This window comes from Eptesicus fuscus, chromosome 9 (genome assembly GCF_027574615.1).
Source record: "Eptesicus fuscus isolate TK198812 chromosome 9, DD_ASM_mEF_20220401, whole genome shotgun sequence".
Lineage (NCBI taxonomy): Eukaryota > Metazoa > Chordata > Mammalia > Chiroptera > Vespertilionidae > Eptesicus > Eptesicus fuscus.
The window spans coordinates 587,385-604,870 of record NC_072481.1 but is presented as its reverse complement, the minus strand read 5'-3'; the positions used below and the strand labels follow the sequence as shown (position 1 = coordinate 604,870).

Genomic DNA, 17,486 nt, shown 5'->3' with positions numbered 1-17,486 from the left:
AGTTGAGGGCAGGAAACTTCTTTAAAAATAAGGATATTAACAAGAATAAGAGGCATTTTAGTGTGCCTGGCTTGTTTTCAGTTTTGAAAAGCGGTGTTCCCTTGGGAAGGTCATTGGCTGGCCGCTCTTTCTGCTGGAGCAGATGCCTCTCCTGGAGGCAGAGCAGCGTGTGCAGCCCAGGCTTCTGGAGCACACGGGTCGCCCCGTGTGCAGGTCGCACGGCAGCCCCGGCGAGGTAACAGGGCGAGGCTCAGGTTCGGCCGCTCCCCTGCAGGTGTGAGGCATTGCTTCTGAAGAATGCTTTCTAAAGAAGCATTGCCTGCAAGTCAGTGTTCCTGTTCTCAGACTCCTGTTCTCAGACTCCTGTTCTCTGACTGGCGATTGGAAGAGAGAGAAAGGACGTGGACTTAACAGAAAAAACTTGTCCTCAGCGTCCGCGGCTAGATGCTTGTCCACTGACGAAGGGGCATCTCGGACGTTTCGGGGTCACCTGTAGACTCTAGCCACCGCCAGAGCGTCTCTTCTCAACAGGTGCCTGAGCAGTTTCCTGAGGCCACTGGAACAGGGGCGCCTAACCATGTCCTTCCAAATGGCCAGTCGCGCCCAGAAAACCTAGCGGTGACGGGAAAAGGCACGACGTTACTTTAGCCGTCTCCTCGTGACCTTGCGAGCAGGCAGTGGGCTTCCCTGAGATCTGCAGCCGCAGGGGAAACGGCGTCCTGTGTAGGTCAGGCCTTCCGCCCAGAGCCTGCTGCAGCTCCCAGGAGCAAGGACGCGCCTCTCTGCTCCGGGTGGGCTCGGGGGACGGTCTGTCCGCCTCCAGGAGAAACCAGAGTGTGTTCCCCGCCCCTGGGAATGGCTCACCAATGTGGGCTCTCACCTGTTCAGACGCAGCACAGCGTGGGGGGGAGACAGCGTCTTTGGAAGAACAAAGGCTGGAAGTCAGCACTCCTCTCTTCCCGTGGGTCAGTCCCCGTGGCATTGTGGGGCACAGGCGTCCTCAGGGCAGGGCCTTCGTGCGGGCCACACATGGAATTTACACATATAAAAAGGAACAGGTGGCATTCATGTTTAAGAAACTAAACCAACATACCTAAAATATAACTTCAACATGCACTTCGTATTCCATTACTCTACACCCTCTTTCGCACCACGTCTTGAGCACTCAGTGTGTCTCCCCCTGATGGGCACACCTCCGTGTGCACGTGCCACGGCTCCTGGGCTCCTGGCTCCCAGCTGTCCCCGTGGCTCCGTCTCCCAAGCTGGTGCTGTGCACGTTTCTGGGCTCAGCACGGGGACGACAAGGGTGGGGGCACCTCTTACTCCGCGGGTGGGAGGGACGGCTTCCTTTTAAAATGGGAAAAGCACCTTCCCCCCGATGGCCCCAGAAATGCAGGTTTTCAGAGAACTTGGGGCAGAGAGAGCAGAAATGGCAGCTGAGGGTGAGGGCTGCGTGCTTCCTTAGGCTTGTCTTCAGGTGAGCGACCCCAGCGGACCGCTCGTCCTTTTCTGACTGTTGTTGTGAGGAAGCGTGCGGTCTCAAAGGGATGCGCGTCTCACCACACGGCCCCGGGGATGCTGTGTGAGGGGCAGACAGGAGCGGCGTGCCCACTGGGGGACAGGCCTGTGGTGCTGGGCAGAGGCCGAGAGGATGAGGACTGACCGGTCAACAGCGTGGACATGCTCCTCTGACTGAAGGGCCAGGAAAATGAATGTCATCTTCAGTGACACGTCTCATCGCAGACAGAGCGAGGCCTTTGCACTGAGAGCACCCCCTGTGCACGTCTCCGCCAGGCCAGGCAGTCGGGCGCGACACGAAGACGCAAGGGTCTCTGACTGCCAGCAGCTGCAGAGACCGCCCTGACGTGTTGTCATAATTTCTTAGAAATTATTCCTACATTCACGTTTTGACCCTTTTAAAGCTATCGTCTTGTTTTCCTTCTTAATGTATGGTTTTTTTATTTGTAAAATTTATACACTAATTTGAGATTTCAAGATTTTATCTTCTAGTAACTTGGACCACTCAGGGACAATGACGCATTTTTATGAGCTTTAGTGTGTCCCTGCGTAGTGCTTCCTTGCTTCAAGGTCATTTCCTAGGTAGGAGCACAGGTAGCAGCACAGCCAGAAGCCGTGCCAGGCCCTCAGCGCGTTCCCATAGCCTCAGCACTGGCGACAGTTCCCGGTTAGCACAGCCCAGAAGAGAGGGCTCGGGCTAGACACGCAGTGCTTTCCCACAGTCCTCGGGCCCCCCAGCTCCTGGGCGGTTTGTTAAAAGGCAGAGGTAGGAGTGTGTGCAGGGCCGTGGAGGTGCAAGGCCTCGGCAGGAGGACAGGGTGGCTCCGGTTCGGGGTTCTCCAGTGCCACCAGCCCTCCCTTGGTCCTCCCAGGGTGGCCTGCATCACGGGTCACAGGTGTGCGGTGATCTGGGGCCTGGAAGGCATTGTGTTCCCTTACCCCGTGTTGAGTGTGGTCTGGGCACAGACTGGTTTGCCTGACAGACCACCTGGCCCTACACCGGGGGGGGGGGGGGGTGGAGGAGGGCTGCAGCACAGGCAGGAGGCGCCTCCACCTTCACATTCTGCTCCTGCCCGGCCTGCACTGAGCTCTGACCTGCGGCGGAGGGCCTGGGAGGGAGCAGTCTGGACCTGGACTAACTTCCTCCTTACTGTTCTCTCTAGGATGCCAGGAAAGCTTGTGCAGATGCAACTCTCTCCCAGGTGAGAACCAGGCCTCCCTCCAGGACCTCAGGGCCGAGCTCTGCCCCGAGTCCTACGCGGCAAGGGTAGGACCCAGTGCTGGGAGCGTCTCACCCACAAGTGTTCATGCTCAGCGTCGGAAGTGGTGTTTTTAGGATGAAAAATAAATCCTTCTTAAGCCTCAAATAGGTCCTTACTATTGTAGAGGTCAGAGTTGTGAAATACCCATCTTCAAGTTCAATTTGGCCGGTCCTCAACGTTTAACCTCAACTGTGACGCGGCAGCTCCTCTCCAGACACAGGCGCTGAAGGCTGGTGCTGAGCCCAGCGCCCGCCCAGCTCTCCAGCACTCCTCCCGGTGCCGGAGGTGGAGACCACCCTTGTCCGTGCCCGGAGGGTGGGCACGCAGCGGAACAGGACCCAGCCGCAGGAAGGGCGCAGCGTGGACGCTTGTGCAGCCGGAGGAGCCTAGGACCGGGGGCGGGGGGCTGACAGGGAACATTGCGAATAGGCGGTCCATGGGACTGAAGGAGATTAGTGGTTGCCAGGGGCTGGAGGGGGCCCACGAGTGAGTGCTGAGTGGACGTAGGAGGTGGGAATGTTCTGGAACTAGGGAGAGGTGGATCACACAGCACTGTCAGCGTGCTAAGGACCACTGGATGAAATAAAGTGGTGAATTTCACCTCATTAGAAAAATTAATATTTTTGCCCAAAGAATAAAATGTGGGAGAAAAATCATATTTCTCCTAAGAATCTTACCTAATAAAAGAGGAAATGCTAATTGACCTACCTTTGCTACGCTCACAGCCAATCAGAGTGAGTATGCAAATTAACCAAAAAGATGGCAGTTAATTTGCATATGCAGGCGCAGAGCGGAGTGAAGCCTGCTATGAGGGGAAGGAGGGCAGCGGAGGGAGCTCCTCTAGTGGTGCTTCAGACAGAAGTGAGGACTTGCTGGCTCTGGGCTGCCTGGAAGCAGGGACGCGTCGGCTCCTGGGCTCCTGGGCGGCCGGGGAGCGGGGACTTGCCGGCTCCTGGGCGGCCGGGGAGCGGGGACTTGTCGGCTCCTGGGCGGCCGGGGAGCGGGGACTTGCCGGCTCCTGGGCGGCTGGGGAGCGGGGACTTGCCGGCTCCTGGGCGGCTGGGAGTGAAGCCAGGGGCCTATTCTTGCACGAATATCATGCAATGGGCCTCTAGTGATTAATATTTTACAGTGTTTTAATGCTTTAGGGGATGCACTTTAATTGGGGTTAAACAATAAGTTAAGGAAAAATTGTACTACATCGAATTATCTGCTTCTGAATTCTGAGATGCAGTTTAGACTGTACAGTTTTTAGACCCATTAATGTGATACACTTCCTCCAATTGTCCACCCCAAATCGTGAACGCCAGGCTTTCCTGCGGGAGGGAACCGGCAGGTTTGCGTGTACAGTTCTGTGCCACAGCAGCAGTAATCCCGAGTGGGTGCGAGCTCTGGTCTGGGTCAGTGCACAGCCTGAGCTCTGGGCCGTGGGAACTTGGGAGGTGGGCCCATTAGGCTGTGGGAGGTGGGAGGACCTGGCCTGGGTGCCAGTTGGTGAGACAACGAGAAAGAAGAGGGAGGCGTCCGTGTGGCCAGCCCTGTGCATGGTGCCCGCTGTGGGGTTTGAGGTGGAGAAACGTGTTCTCCACCTCAGTTGGAGCCTGGGCCTCAGCATCGTGAAAGGGAAGTAGGCGCCCTGCAAACAGGAGAAATCCCAGCAGGAGGTGCTGGGTGAGGGGGGCTGAGGGCCCAGCGGTGGGTGGCGGAGAGGGGGCCTCACAGAACAGTAACCTGCAGGACGTTTGCTTTCAGATCACAAACAACATTGACCCCGTGGGAAGGATCCAGATGCGCACCAGGAGAACGCTGCGGGGGCACCTGGCCAAAATCTACGCCATGCACTGGGGCACGGACTCCAGGTGAGCGGGGGTCACTGTGAGGGCACCTGGCCAAAATCTATGCCATGCACTGGGGCACGGACTCCAGGTGAGGGGGCGTGAGCGGGGTCAGGCCTGAGGCACAGGAGGATGCTGTGGGGGCACCTGGCCAAAATCTATGCCATGCACTGGGGCACGGACTCCAGGTGAGCGGGGGTCACTGTGAGGGCACCTGGCCAAAATCTATGCCATGCACTGGGGCACGGACTCCAGGTGAGCGGGGGTCACTGTGAGGGCACCTGGCCAAAATCTATGCCATGCACTGGGGCACGGACTCCAGGTGAGCGGGGGTCACTGTGAGGGCACCTGGCCAAAATCTACGCCATGCACTGGGGCACGGACTCCAGGTGAGCGGGGGTCACTGCGAGGGCACCTGGCCAAAATCTATGCCATGCACTGGGGCACAGACTCCAGGTGAGTGGGCGTGAGCTGGGGGTCGGGCCTGAGGCACAGGAACTGTCTGGTGTGTATTGGCCATGATTAGTAAAGAAAAAGCGAGGAAGTTGCATCAGATGTCTGGTCAGGCCAGGTGTAGGGTCACAGGTGCACACTACCAGGCCACACTTCCACCTGCCCAGGCCCATTTCTGCCCGCCCTAGTCCGTTCCTGTCAGCTGTGGTCTTCCTTTCCCTCATCTTTGTTTCTGCCAGATCCAGGCCCAGTGTCTGTGTGACCTTGGGGAAGTCGCCTAACCTCTGTGCCGTGGCTCATTTTTCCAGCCTATTCCTCATGGTTTCTCGGCTGGCACCCAGGGTGTCAGTGCCCTGGCACAGGATAAAGTGTGTTGAGCCTTAGAACAGTGGGTCCCAGTGCTGTGTCCGGGTTTGCTGCTGGTTTCTCCCTGAGCCCACATCCCACAGCAAGAATGCAGTCTCAGCTGCTGCCCCATCCTCTCCCCTGGCCCATCTGCCCACCAACCGGGGAACTCCCATCGTCACTCATTGTTTCTCCTTTAAATTCTGCCCTTAATTCAGACCCCTTGTCCTCTGGCTGCTCTCCATCGCCCCCGGCACCTGCAGCAGCGCCTACGTGGTCTGTTCAGCCTCCTCTGTTAGAGGCTGCCTTTCCCACCGAACAACGAAATGCGATGCTGGGTGACTGACTGTGACTGACACAGGCTTTCAGACACCCAGCATGGATCTTCCAGGGCCTGGCTTTGAGGAGTCTTTGTTTTGTTTTGTTTTTTAATGTTTGTTAGAGAGGAATTTTCAGCTTGGTTTTCTCTTTGTTCGTGAAATTGTCTGCTTTAGAGTGTAAACAGCTTCAAAACAACATATTCTATCTTTACTTTGTTCTGGGCAGTGTCCCATACAGTTTCAAATGCAGATGAACGGTAATTTAGGCCATTTCAGTGATACTGCTAATCAGAAAGAATAAAAGAGGAAGAAGAAAGGAAATGCCCTTCCTAGTCAACCCACCTTAGAATTGTACTAAAAGTAGCCGGTGACCAAACAGTACATGGTCTCTGGGGCTCTCCCTCACCCGTGGGAGCCTCTGTCCTGTCCTGCTCAGGTGGGGCATGTGTAGCCAGGCCACTCACCCCCTGCGCCAGCCTCAGGCCCTCCACAGTGTGCTCCTGCAGCCACCCCTCCCCCCACTGCTTGGGGCCCCACCTGGGCCATGCGGGATGCTCTCAGGTGGCACATCACCTGTGCCTGAGGGTGGCTGGGAGCTACACCAGGCTGTAGGCAGCTGTTCCTTCCTGGAAGGAAGGGTGCTGTGTGGCCAGAGCAGTGGACAGGAGGCAGGGGCTCAGGTGAAGCAGGGAGGCAGGTAGGGCCAGATCATCGAGGCTCCGATCACCACATGTGAGGCCTTACGCTCGGCCTGGGGGTTCCAACTGGGGTTGTGCTGTGAAAGCTGGGGGTTGGGTCTGAGGAAGAGCAGCAGGGCTGGGACAAAGCACATCGAGTTCAGGGTTGTGGTCACCCCTAAAGAATGGGGATCCGCCGAAACCGGTTTGGCTCAGTGGATGGAGCGTCGGCCTGAGGACTGAAAGGTCCCAGGTTCGGTTCCGGTCAAGGGCATGTATCTTGGTTGCAGGCACATCCCCAGGTGGGGGATGTGCAGGAGGCAACTGATCGATGTTTCTCACTCATTGATGTTTCTAGCTCTCTATCCCTCTCCCTTTCTCTCTGTAAAAAAATCAGTAAAATATATTTTAAAAAAAGAAAAGAAAGAAAAAAGAATGGGGATTCAAGGGAGTAGGGGTGTTGGGTTACTCTTGTTCTCTTTCTTGGCAGGGCCTGGCTGCTCTTTGTTTTATTTATTTTTTAATATATTTTTATTGATTTCAGAGAGGAAGGGAGAGAAAGAGAGACAGAAACATCAATGATGAGAGAGAATCATTGACCGACTGCCTCCTGCACGCCCCACACGTGCCCTGACCAGGAATGGAACCCTGACCTCCTGGTTCATAGGTTGATGCTCAGCCTCTGAGCCACGCCAGCTGGGTTGTAGCTGCTTTTTAAACTGGACAGTTACAGCTCTTAATACCTTACGTATGTGGGGCCCTAGTTTACATTCATAAACCAAAGAACAAACGTGATGCTAGAAGGAGCTCTGCTGTTCAGAGGAAATCCAGCAGAGTGTTTTTAATGTGGGCGTGCGTTTGCTTACGTCCCCTTCGTACTTTCTGTCTTTATAAGCAGGTCATTGCGCAGGGTGTTTTCCTGACTCGGCTGCAGGTCATGAACACGAGTTAGTCTGTCATGTTTGTGATGCTCAGACACTCGCTGTGGCGCTGGGAGACTCACAGCGAGGGCTGTGCAGGCATGCGTGAGGCGATGGGCGTTACGTCATCATTAGTACCGTGCTTGTCAACATTATTAGTAAAATATGTTTATACCTAAGTTCTATTTTTTATAACATTTCAAGAGTCTCTCAGTCACCTGAATGCTACACTTTTTTCCGCTTTCTAAAAGCTGCTGAAGTCCTGTTAGAATTGAGTGGGAAGCCCCACCAACCCGGCGAGGCCCAGGAGCCTCCGTCCTCTGCGTGTGAAGGGCCTGAGGCCTGGGCTGTGAGACGGGGCCCTTCTTCCCGCTCCTCCTTCCTCTGCATTGGCGTGGGCGGTGCCTCCCGGTGACTGGCCGCTGCTCGGCGCCAGGCTGCACCGGGAGGCGAGTGATCACCCCGGTCTGCAGCGGTTACCCCACTGGGATTACGGGGTGTCTCCTCTCACCTTCTGGAGGATCAGTGGGCATTAGCTAATGTTCCTCTAATTGGGCGAGTCAGCAGATACTAAGCTCTCTGAGCGGAGACCTTCCTGAAGGTGACCCTCTGGGAGGGGGAGGGCTCTACGCTGGCCCCTCAAGGCTCGCCCACGGCTGAGCCTGCAGGGCAGGCAGCCAGGATAACCCAGAAGTCTCTTCGTGCCCGAGGTGTGTGTGGCCACCGAGATGCAAGGATTTGACGGAAGAAAGTGCTTCTGGAAGAGGAGGGGGAGGGCTCTTGGTTCCGCTCTGAGACGAGTTTGCAGCACGGAGCTGAGACCGGCGTTGTCCCTTGCGACTCCTTGGTGACTTCTTGTACCTGTTGCCTCAGAACGTGTGTTTTGGTGAAAAGTGTCCAGAGTGACCAGAGTTTCACCTCCAGGTTATGATCGGTTCAGGAAGCCAAACATGCTCCTGACTGAAATGCTTAAAGCCTATGTGTTTGGATAAAACCTTTAAAATTACGAGGTGTACCGGTTAATAATGGCGGATTTCGTAATCAAAGAAAACACGATAATTTCAAGAGAAACGTCAAACATGCTTTATTTAAAGTGATGTCCATCGCTAGCTACACATTTCCCCATCTTTCAGGTAATTTGTGGGTACCGTCCCAATAGAACTTTTCTGGTTTTGAGGCAAACCATTCAGAGACCCAATTTTCCACTTCTTCGTACATTTTGAAGTGCTGCTCAGAAAGTGCGTGTACCATCGATCGGAACAAGTGGTAATCTGAAGGAGCAAGGGCTGGTGAACACGGCGGGTGGGTGAATACTTCCCAGGCAAGATCTTTTAACGTGTCTTTAACTGGTTTTGAAGTGTGTGATGGTGCATCATCACGAAGCAAAATTACTTTGCCGTGTCTTCTGGAACATTCTGGTCGTTCTATGATCAAAGCATGTTTCAAATTGATTATTTGTTGTCGGTAGTGATCAGTATTAACGGTTTCACCTGGTTTTAGCTCATAACACACCACACCTTCCTGATGCCACCAAACACAGAGCATTGTCTTCTTTCCGAAGCCATTTGGCCTTGCAGTCGATGTTGATGGTTGACCTGGATCAACCCATGATTTTATGCGTTTGGGATTCTCAAAATCTATTTTTCATTGTCAGTCACAATTCGATGCAATAAAAGACTTTCTTTCGTGCTGTTGAAGCAACATTTTACTGATGAGTTTTCGGTTTTCCATTTGTCTTTTATTCAGTTGATATGGCACCCATTTTCCTTCCTTTAAAATCTTTCTCATTGCTTGTAAACGATCGGAAATTGTTTGCTGAGCAACGTTTAATCTTTCTGCAAGTTGTTTTTGAGTTTGACAGGCATCTTCATCCAATAATTGTCATTGTTGGTCTGCATTTTCGGTTGACCTGGACATTCTTTGTCTTTCACATCAAAATCATCACTTTTAAAGCATTTAAACCAGTGTTCACAAATATCTTGAGATGGTGCATGTTTACCATAAGCTTCCTCAAGTATCCGATAAAACTTTTTCTTCAAAATAAAGTAATGAATTAAAACTTCCCGCAAATGTTCTTTTTTTTTTTTTTGGCACGAAATTCGACATTTTTAAGCATAAAAATTTCTATGATGTTAACACCTTCAGCAAATTTAACATGAAGTTTTGAAGCTTGCTGTCAATACAACAAAATCGCATACATATCAAATCGCATATATATCAACATGTGTAACTCCATCTATTGAAAAAAATCTGCGTTGTTAACCGGTGGACCTAGTAGAACTCTTTCTGTCATGACTTATCACACTGACCCGTCTGTATAGGGCTGTGGGTGGAGCCGTCGCCATCCCTGGGGAAAGGGCAGGTCCTGAGCTGGCTCCTGAGTAGCCGTGGGCCCTGCTTCCTCTCCGCTAACCCTCGCCCCTTGGTCACGCTGCCCTGCGCTGTCCTGTCCTCGTTCTGTAGAGACAGGCAGAGCACCTTGCAGCACACAGACCCCAGCTGGCACACTTGCCCAGAGCAAGACAAAAGGAAAAGGTGTGTGACGCGTGGTAGTTTCTGCGGTGGGACCAGGCTCAGGGCCGCGGGAGTCTGTCTTCACTTTGCAAAGCGGGTGGGATGTGAGCGAGCCTCAGTGCCTCCCGGGCCTGGACCCAGTGTCGGCTCCGTCTGGAAATGCCTCAGAAATTTGGCATCTCTAAAAGCTTGTTTCCTATGTCTCGGCTTCCCGTGCACTAGAATAGAACAGAAAGTTGCACACTACATGTTTCCTACCACCTGGTTCTTGAAAGACTGTAGGTCTCACATTTGACTTGTCATGAACAGAAACCAGACAGAAGCAGTGCTAAGTGGCCACTGTCTTAGTTGACCCAGCACGTGGCTGGGGGTCTGGTCCCCGAGAAGCCAGGCGCTTGTCCCAGCTGCTGTCTGGAACGTCTCGTCGTGCTTCAGCGATGGTCTGACAATTGGGGCTTTTCCTCTGGGCTCGTCTCCAGCACAGGCCGCTTTGACGCACACGAGAGCCGTCACCACAGCCGCTGTGGCTGTGGCCCTGACGTGCTTGCGTTTGTCTTCCCTGCAGGCTTCTCGTCAGTGCCTCCCAGGACGGCAAGCTCATCATCTGGGACAGCTACACCACCAACAAGGTAGGAACTGCACGCCCTCCCCCAGGCCGCCGGATTCACTTAGCTAAGCTACAGGGCGGGGGGAGGGGTGCACGGGAGTTTGGGGTTTTAAAGAGTAATCCAGGGGGTGTCACATGGAATGAAGCAGTGCTGTCACTGGTCCCGCGTGCGGACAGGGCCCCACTTAGCTGTGTGTCAGGGGGCGCTGGCTGCACGTGAGCACAGCCTGACGCAGCTGCGCACAGGGCTGGCGCGGCCACAACGGTTCCGGCACTTCAGGGAAAGCCTTTGTTTTAGACATGAATTGGTAGCCATTTCGACCAGCCAGTGGCTTTTTTTTTTTTTTTTTAAGACTTAAGTGAATTATTGCTAGCCAGTAAGCCTTAAAACACAATAGTAAAGGAGCATTCTCTCCTTTCGATACCTAATTTCAATTAGGAGGCTGTATTGTACTAAGTGCCTATCTAGTCCTCAGTTGTGACTTTAATAAAGTGATGGATTGAGTTGTTATGTAGCACAGGGTTTCTAATGAAGTTACTGCTGTATCTGACTGGTCACACCTGCAAGTTATTTTCAAAATAATTTCAGTAGCTAGTTTTTGAACTTGAGCATGTTTGCGTCTGTGTTCTGTCGTCTAGGTCCACGCCATCCCTCTGCGTTCCTCGTGGGTCATGACCTGTGCGTACGCCCCTTCTGGCAACTACGTGGCCTGCGGAGGCCTGGACAACATTTGCTCCATTTACAATCTGAAAACTCGCGAAGGGAATGTCCGTGTGAGTCGTGAGCTGGCCGGACACACAGGTACGCGTTCTCTTCAGTGACCTCACGGCTGGGTCAGCGTTCTCGCCTCTGCTCAGTAATGATCTCCTGGGATTGGTTGCATTAATGGTAGAAATACTCTGGAAATGAAAGTAAAGACAGGCCTTGCTATGCCTTTACCAGGAAGAAAACTTGGGTCTCAGTCCCTGTGGCGTCTGCTTTTCAGGGTTCTCTGGTACTTATTTAGGCCACTGTCTTCCATCCTGAGCACCTTCCACCAGGGTTTGCAGTCTGAACGTACCTGTGTGTGTAGTGTGCACATGCGTGTGTGCATGCACTGATCCGCGGCATCAGTGGGCTCCTTGCATGCTCCACACCAGCACCCTCGGTGCGGAGGCCACAGTCTGGGGAGGTGTTGCAGCCGAGCAGCTCTCCGTGTTCGTTTACTTGTGAAGTGGCTGTGACAGGGGAGTGTTTCTGGAGAAGGCCGCATCCTACGGTTTTCCTTTGGCGGCTGCTTCTCAGTCCTGAAAACGACTTCCCACGAGGCTCACCTGCCTCAGGCGCAACCCAGGAGATGACGGTAACTCACGGAGCAGCTAGTCCTGCTCTGTCGTCAGCCAGGTGGCCTGTTACATTCCTTCCAGCCGGCAGAGAGCCTGTCCTGTGTCCTTCAAATGCACGATGTTCAGAGAACACAGCTGTCCTCTCGGGGTAAAGTGCGCCGAGACTCACTGCGAGGCCACGCGCACGCCGCGGAGTCGGCCGCTCCGTGTGTTAGAGCAGACGGCACTGCCCAGGTCCGAGAGGGCGTGAGAACCTCTGACGAGGGATGTACCTGTTTCTCCCTTTAGTTCGGGCAGTTCTTGCTTCACCCATTTTGAGCTGTTAGCAGAGTGTGCACAGTCACGAGTCTCGTCTCTTCCTGCTGAATTGACCCTCTTGTCCGGATGCGGCGCTCCTCTTGTCCTGGCGTCTGCTTCCCTGTGGCCGCCCAGCTGACCTTTGCAGGGAGGGGCTCCCCGACCCATTTCCTTTCCACTTGACCGTGTCGTTGTCAATAGCGCCCCCTGTAGGCAGCGTGTCGTGTCGTTCTCACGGTCTCAGCCGGATCCATGCTGTTGAGTCCTCTTTCCCGTGACGTTAGTGCAGGGGATGCGGCTCCATCGCTTACCTGCCACCTGGCCTGCCCTGCTCTGTTGGTGGTTTTGGTTACCTCCTCCCATGACTTTTGAGTGGCTTGTCCAGGGATTACAAAGTGCGTTTGTAATTTCTCATGGTCTGCCAGGGGTTCCTATTGTGTCAACTCACGTGACATGCAAGCCCCTGGCAGCCGCACAGGCCCGTTTCCTGCTCTTCGTGACGTTTCCGTCGGCGTTGCACCTGCCTGTGTAATAGGCCCACGACACACTGTCACATGTCTCCCCACGCGAAGTGTACATGCTCTTTCACGTGTTCTCCGGTGTGGGCGTGCTCTCCGCCCCTCAGCCGAGGAGCAGGGCTGCTGCAGGGAGCCCTCCGGGGCCGGGGCTCCGTCTTCCTCTCCCGCCTCCCGCTTCTTCAGTGATGTTTCTCTCTCTCTTCCTTCCTCTTTGAAATCAATAAAAATGTATTTTAAAATATATATATTGATTTTAATTGATTTCAGAAAGGGAGAGAGATGGAAACATCAATGATGGGAGAGAAACATCATCAATCAGCTGCCTCCTGCACACCCCCACCAAGGATTGAGCCCGTACCCTGGGCCTGGGCCCTGACTGGGAATCGAACCGTGACCTCCTGGTTCATAAGTCGACATTCAACTACTGAGCCCTGCCGGCCGGGCTAAAACCTGTTTTAAAAATGTGGGGTGTCTCAGCAGGTGTCACGTGTCCCAACCTCTGTGCCGCGGGCCGACTTGTCTGCTGCAGCTGCGTCAGTAGCAAACAGACCCGCTTCTTGCTCTGCCCTGACACCTGTGCGCCTCCCCCATGCTCTGTCCGTCCTCTCTCCCCACGATGGGAGGGCTCCAGGGGCAAGAAGAGACCTTCTGTTCATGGATGTGTCCCGGGGCGGGGGCACACTCCAGGCACCAGGTCTCCTGTGCATTGAGTGGATGAGCGAGCCAATGAGGAGTAGGCGGGGATCCGTCCTCACTCCTGCATGAGAAGAGGGGAGGGAGGCATGGGCACCAGCGGAGAGCATGTGCCCATGTGTGGTAGCTCCAGTGCCCTGTGGGCGCAGTGCCTCAGCCTCCTTGGTCCTGGGGCTCCTGGCCGCCCTCGCCCTGCCCGGGCCCTGCCCAGCAGTGCTGCACCGGGCAGTGGGGCCCGTAGGCAGGGTCTTCCCCAAGCTGCCCACGAGGTTTCTGTTTACAAGACCATAGAGGGCGGCTCTTGCAGATTTGGGTCATTGTCTGGGTCTGTTTTCCAGGTTACCTGTCTTGCTGCCGCTTCCTGGATGACAATCAGATCGTGACCAGCTCTGGAGACACCACCTGGTGAGTGCCTGAGCCCCCGCCTGCCCTTCTCACAGGGCTCGGCCACCCCGGCTCTGGGTAGGACAGAAGGTTCTTTTCTGTTTTGTTAATACTCACTTGAGGATATTTTTTTCATTGATTTCTAGGGGGAGTGGAATGGAGGGAGGGAGGGGGCTGAGAGAGAGACATCGATGTGTCTCACAGTAATTGGTTGCCTCTGCAAGTACCTGATGGGGGCTAGGGATTGAACCTCCAACTCAGGTATGTGCCCTTGGCTGGGAATTGAACCCATGACCCTTCTGTGTGCGGGCCAGTGCTCTAACTGCTGATCCACACTGACCAGCGCAAAAATAGGTTCTTGCCATGAATGAGGGTGTCTGTCATGTGAAACGGCCATGAGACTTCAGCCCCAGAGGCAGTGAGAGCAGACTGCGTTCACTGTGCTTTGCGGATTTTGCAGCCTCTCTCTAGACACTGCACCTCCGGGGGTGTGCGAAGTGCCTGCTTCCTTTCCCCGACCAGCCCTGGGAGCGGCGGGTGCATTGTCCCCTCCCCAAACGGCAGGGTCACAGCTTCCGCGGCGCACACCGTGTTTCTGAATGTTCCGAGTTCTCATCTTCCTTACAGACAGAAGCCCCTAAATAAACTCTGGAGTGTTTTCACTCGTGGCTCCAAACCACGTCATGTACATGCTCAGGTGGTTATTTTATTTTTTTATTTTTTTAAATATATTTTATTGATTTTTACAGAGAGGAAGGGAGAGGGATAGAGAGCTAGAAATGTCGATGAGAGAGAAACATCGACCAGCTGCCTCCTGCACACCCCCCACTGGGGATGTGCCTGCAACCAAGGTACATGCTCTTGACCGGAATCGAACCTGGGACCTTCCAGTCCGCAGGCCGACGCTCTATCCACTGAGCCAAACCGGTTTCGGCTCAGGTGGTTATTTGACAAGAGGCACGTGAGACCCCATCTGATCTGTCTTATGTCAAAGCGCACGGGGGTCCTTGGTCCTGGGTGGGACGGACACTGGTCACTGGCCGTCTGAGAACGTGGGTGGCTCCGTGGGTGTCTCCCGCTGCAGTGCTCTGTGGGACATCGAGACGGGCCAGCAGACGACCACCTTCACTGGACACACCGGGGACGTCATGAGCCTTTCTCTCGCTCCCGACACCAGACTGTTTGTGTCCGGTGCGTGTGATGCTTCAGCCAAACTCTGGGACGTGCGAGAAGGGATGTGCCGGCAAACGTTCACCGGCCACGAGTCCGACATCAACGCCATCTGTGTGAGTGGCTGACCGCGGCAGGGTCCTTCGCCAGCGCCACGGTCGATTAGTTCTGTGCACACAGCATTCTTGTTCGATTGTAAATGTTCCAGGACTAGACGTCCTCTGTTTCCTCTGCAACTACAGCCTCGTTTACCAAAACTCCCTGTGGAAAAGCTACAGTGGTGTGGTCTGCCTCGGGGGCCAGCTCATTCTGTGCTCGGCTGGCCCCCAGCCCTGGGCTTCCGAGGGGAGTGGGGGGAGCACAGGGTGCAGAAACTCACCCAGCGTGCAGCCTCTGTGGGCGGGGCTTCCCTTCTCCACACCCCCCGGACCTGAGGGGCCTGCCCTTGAGGGGAGCTGTGCAGATGTGTCGGTTGGTCGTGAGGTCCCTTCCCTGCCTTCCGCCACGGGGCTCGCCCGACTCCTGGTGACTGCAGAGAAGCACGGCCTCGGTGATGCCCACCCTGCGGCTTCCTGGGCACTCCTGTGGCTCACGCAGGCACAGCCCTCACGTCCCGGCCCCGTGGGCTCCCTGGGCCCCAGGTTCTGTCAGCGCGCTGACTTTGGTTCTGTGTCGTCCTGCTCTTGGGCAGTGGCATTTCCAATATTTGTGGTTTGTGCCTTTGCACACTCCTGATTGCTTTCTCTTTCCAGTTCTTTCCAAACGGCAATGCGTTTGCCACTGGCTCGGATGACGCCACCTGCAGGCTGTTTGACCTCCGTGCGGATCAGGAGCTCATGACTTACTCCCATGACAACATCATCTGCGGGATCACCTCCGTCTCCTTCTCCAAGAGCGGGCGCCTCCTCCTCGCCGGGTACGACGACTTCAACTGCAACGTCTGGGACGCACTCAAAGCCGACCGGGCAGGTGGGTGATGCTGGGGCCGGTCTGTAGGTCCTGGACACTGGGACTGTCTTTCAAGAGGACATGACTCCTCAGATAAGCCAGGTGTGCTGGGCCTGCCTGAGCACACCTGCCAGGCCGCGTGGCATGGCTGGCAGAGGGACAAGGGACAGGCCGCAGGCAGCCAGGAGCTGGCTGGGCAGGCCTGGCGCCCCTGCACACACCAGACGCTTTTCCCCCCACTTGTGCGGTGCCCGGGCATCCCCAGTGGGCAGGAAAGGGGGTGCCCGTGAAGAGTCTGGAGTTCACACGCCAGAGGCTGGTGTATGGTGCCAGGTGCATCCACGCACAGGTGTGCGGACGATGGGAGCTCCCCGACCACGCGTGGCCTCGGGCAGCGGACTGCATTTTAGAGTTGCCGGCTGTGTTAGTCCCGGGCGTGGGAGGGTGGGAGAAGGGCTCGTGGCCCCTGGTGGTATGGGGCCTCGCCTTGGCTTCGCATCTGGAGGGCCTACTTCCTGCCCCAGTTGAGCCCCTCCAGCTCCCCTGCGCAGCGGCATTACGTGGCTGCCCGGTAGGACACCGGCTCTGGAGTGACTGTGCCCTCACTTGCTCCCAGGTGTCTTGGCCGGGCATGACAACCGCGTCAGCTGCCTGGGGGTGACTGACGACGGGATGGCTGTGGCCACAGGGTCCTGGGACAGCTTCCTCAAGATCTGGAACTAACACCGGCAGGTAACACGGGAGGTGGTGGTTCGTGGTTTCTGGGCTCACTGTGGGGAGATGGACCGTGCGGTGAGGTCAGCCTGGACCTCAAGCTGAGTGATGATGGGTCTGAACTGAGAGGCCCTGTTTCTCTTTCCTTTTTTTTTTTTTTTTTTTTTAAACATCTTTTATGTTCTTAATCCTCACCTGAGGATACTTTTCCATTAATTTTCTTTTTTTTTTTAGAGAGTGGAAGGGAGGGGAGAGAGAGAGAGAGAGAGAGAGAGAGAGAGAGAGAGAGAGAGAGAGAACGCATCAGTGTGAGAGACACATCCATGGATTGCCTCCCATATGGGGCCCCGACCAGGACTGGGGATAGAGCCTGCAACTGGGGTACATGCCCCTAACCAGAATTGAACCCGGGACTCTTCAGTCCGAGAGTTGACACTCTTATCTACTGAGCCAAACTGGCCAGGGCTCTGTTTACATTTTTTTAAATGTATTTATTATGGCAACAGCAGTTACTAAAATTGTGTAGGTTCCAGGTGCCCAGCTCTGGTGCATCCATCACCTGTGTACTGCATTTGTGTTCACCACCCAAGGTCAAGTCCCCTTCCATCACCACTCATTGCCCCTCCCTCTGGTCAAGTCCCCTTCCAACACCACTCATCCCCTCTCCACCCTCCTCCTCCCCCAACCCCTCCCTCTGGTCAAGTCCCCTTCCATCACCACTCATCCCCTCTCCACCCTCCTCCTCCCCCAACCCCTCCCTCTGGTCAAGTCCCCTTCCATCACCACTCATCCCCTCTCCACCCTCCTCCTCCCCCAGCCCCTCCCTCTGGTCAAGTCTCCTTCCATCACCACTCATCCCCTCTCCACCCTCCTCCTCCCCCAGCCCCTCCCTCTGGTGATCCCCACACTTCGGTCTGTGTCTGTGAGGTCATTTTCCTTTACTTTTCCCTTCACCTTTTTTCACCAGCCTCTCCCCTCTGACAGC

General features: G+C 55.0%; 1 protein-coding gene across 5 annotated transcripts in view; it reads left to right on the top strand.

Moving 5' to 3' along the window:
• GNB1 (G protein subunit beta 1) overlaps positions 1–17,486 on the top strand; it is a 64,912-nt gene that overhangs the window by 44,958 nt on the left and 2,468 nt on the right. For 2 of the 5 annotated variants that reach the window (XM_028160900.2, XM_054720391.1), the window contains exons 1-6: positions 10,410–10,473; positions 11,091–11,253; positions 13,624–13,690; positions 14,754–14,955; positions 15,592–15,808; positions 16,404–16,519. In XM_028160900.2, the coding sequence (XP_028016701.2) occupies positions 11,124–11,253; positions 13,624–13,690; positions 14,754–14,955; positions 15,592–15,808; positions 16,404–16,510 (723 nt within the window). In that variant the 5' untranslated portion in view covers positions 10,410–10,473; positions 11,091–11,123 and the 3' untranslated portion in view covers positions 16,511–16,519. Of the gene's footprint in view, positions 1–2,681; positions 2,721–4,532; positions 4,640–4,957; positions 5,005–5,024; positions 5,072–10,409; positions 10,474–11,090; positions 11,254–13,623; positions 13,691–14,753; positions 14,956–15,591; positions 15,809–16,403; positions 16,520–17,486 lie in introns of those variants that run through there. The other 3 variants (XM_054720392.1, XM_054720390.1, XM_028160901.2) reach the window with 3 other exon arrangements.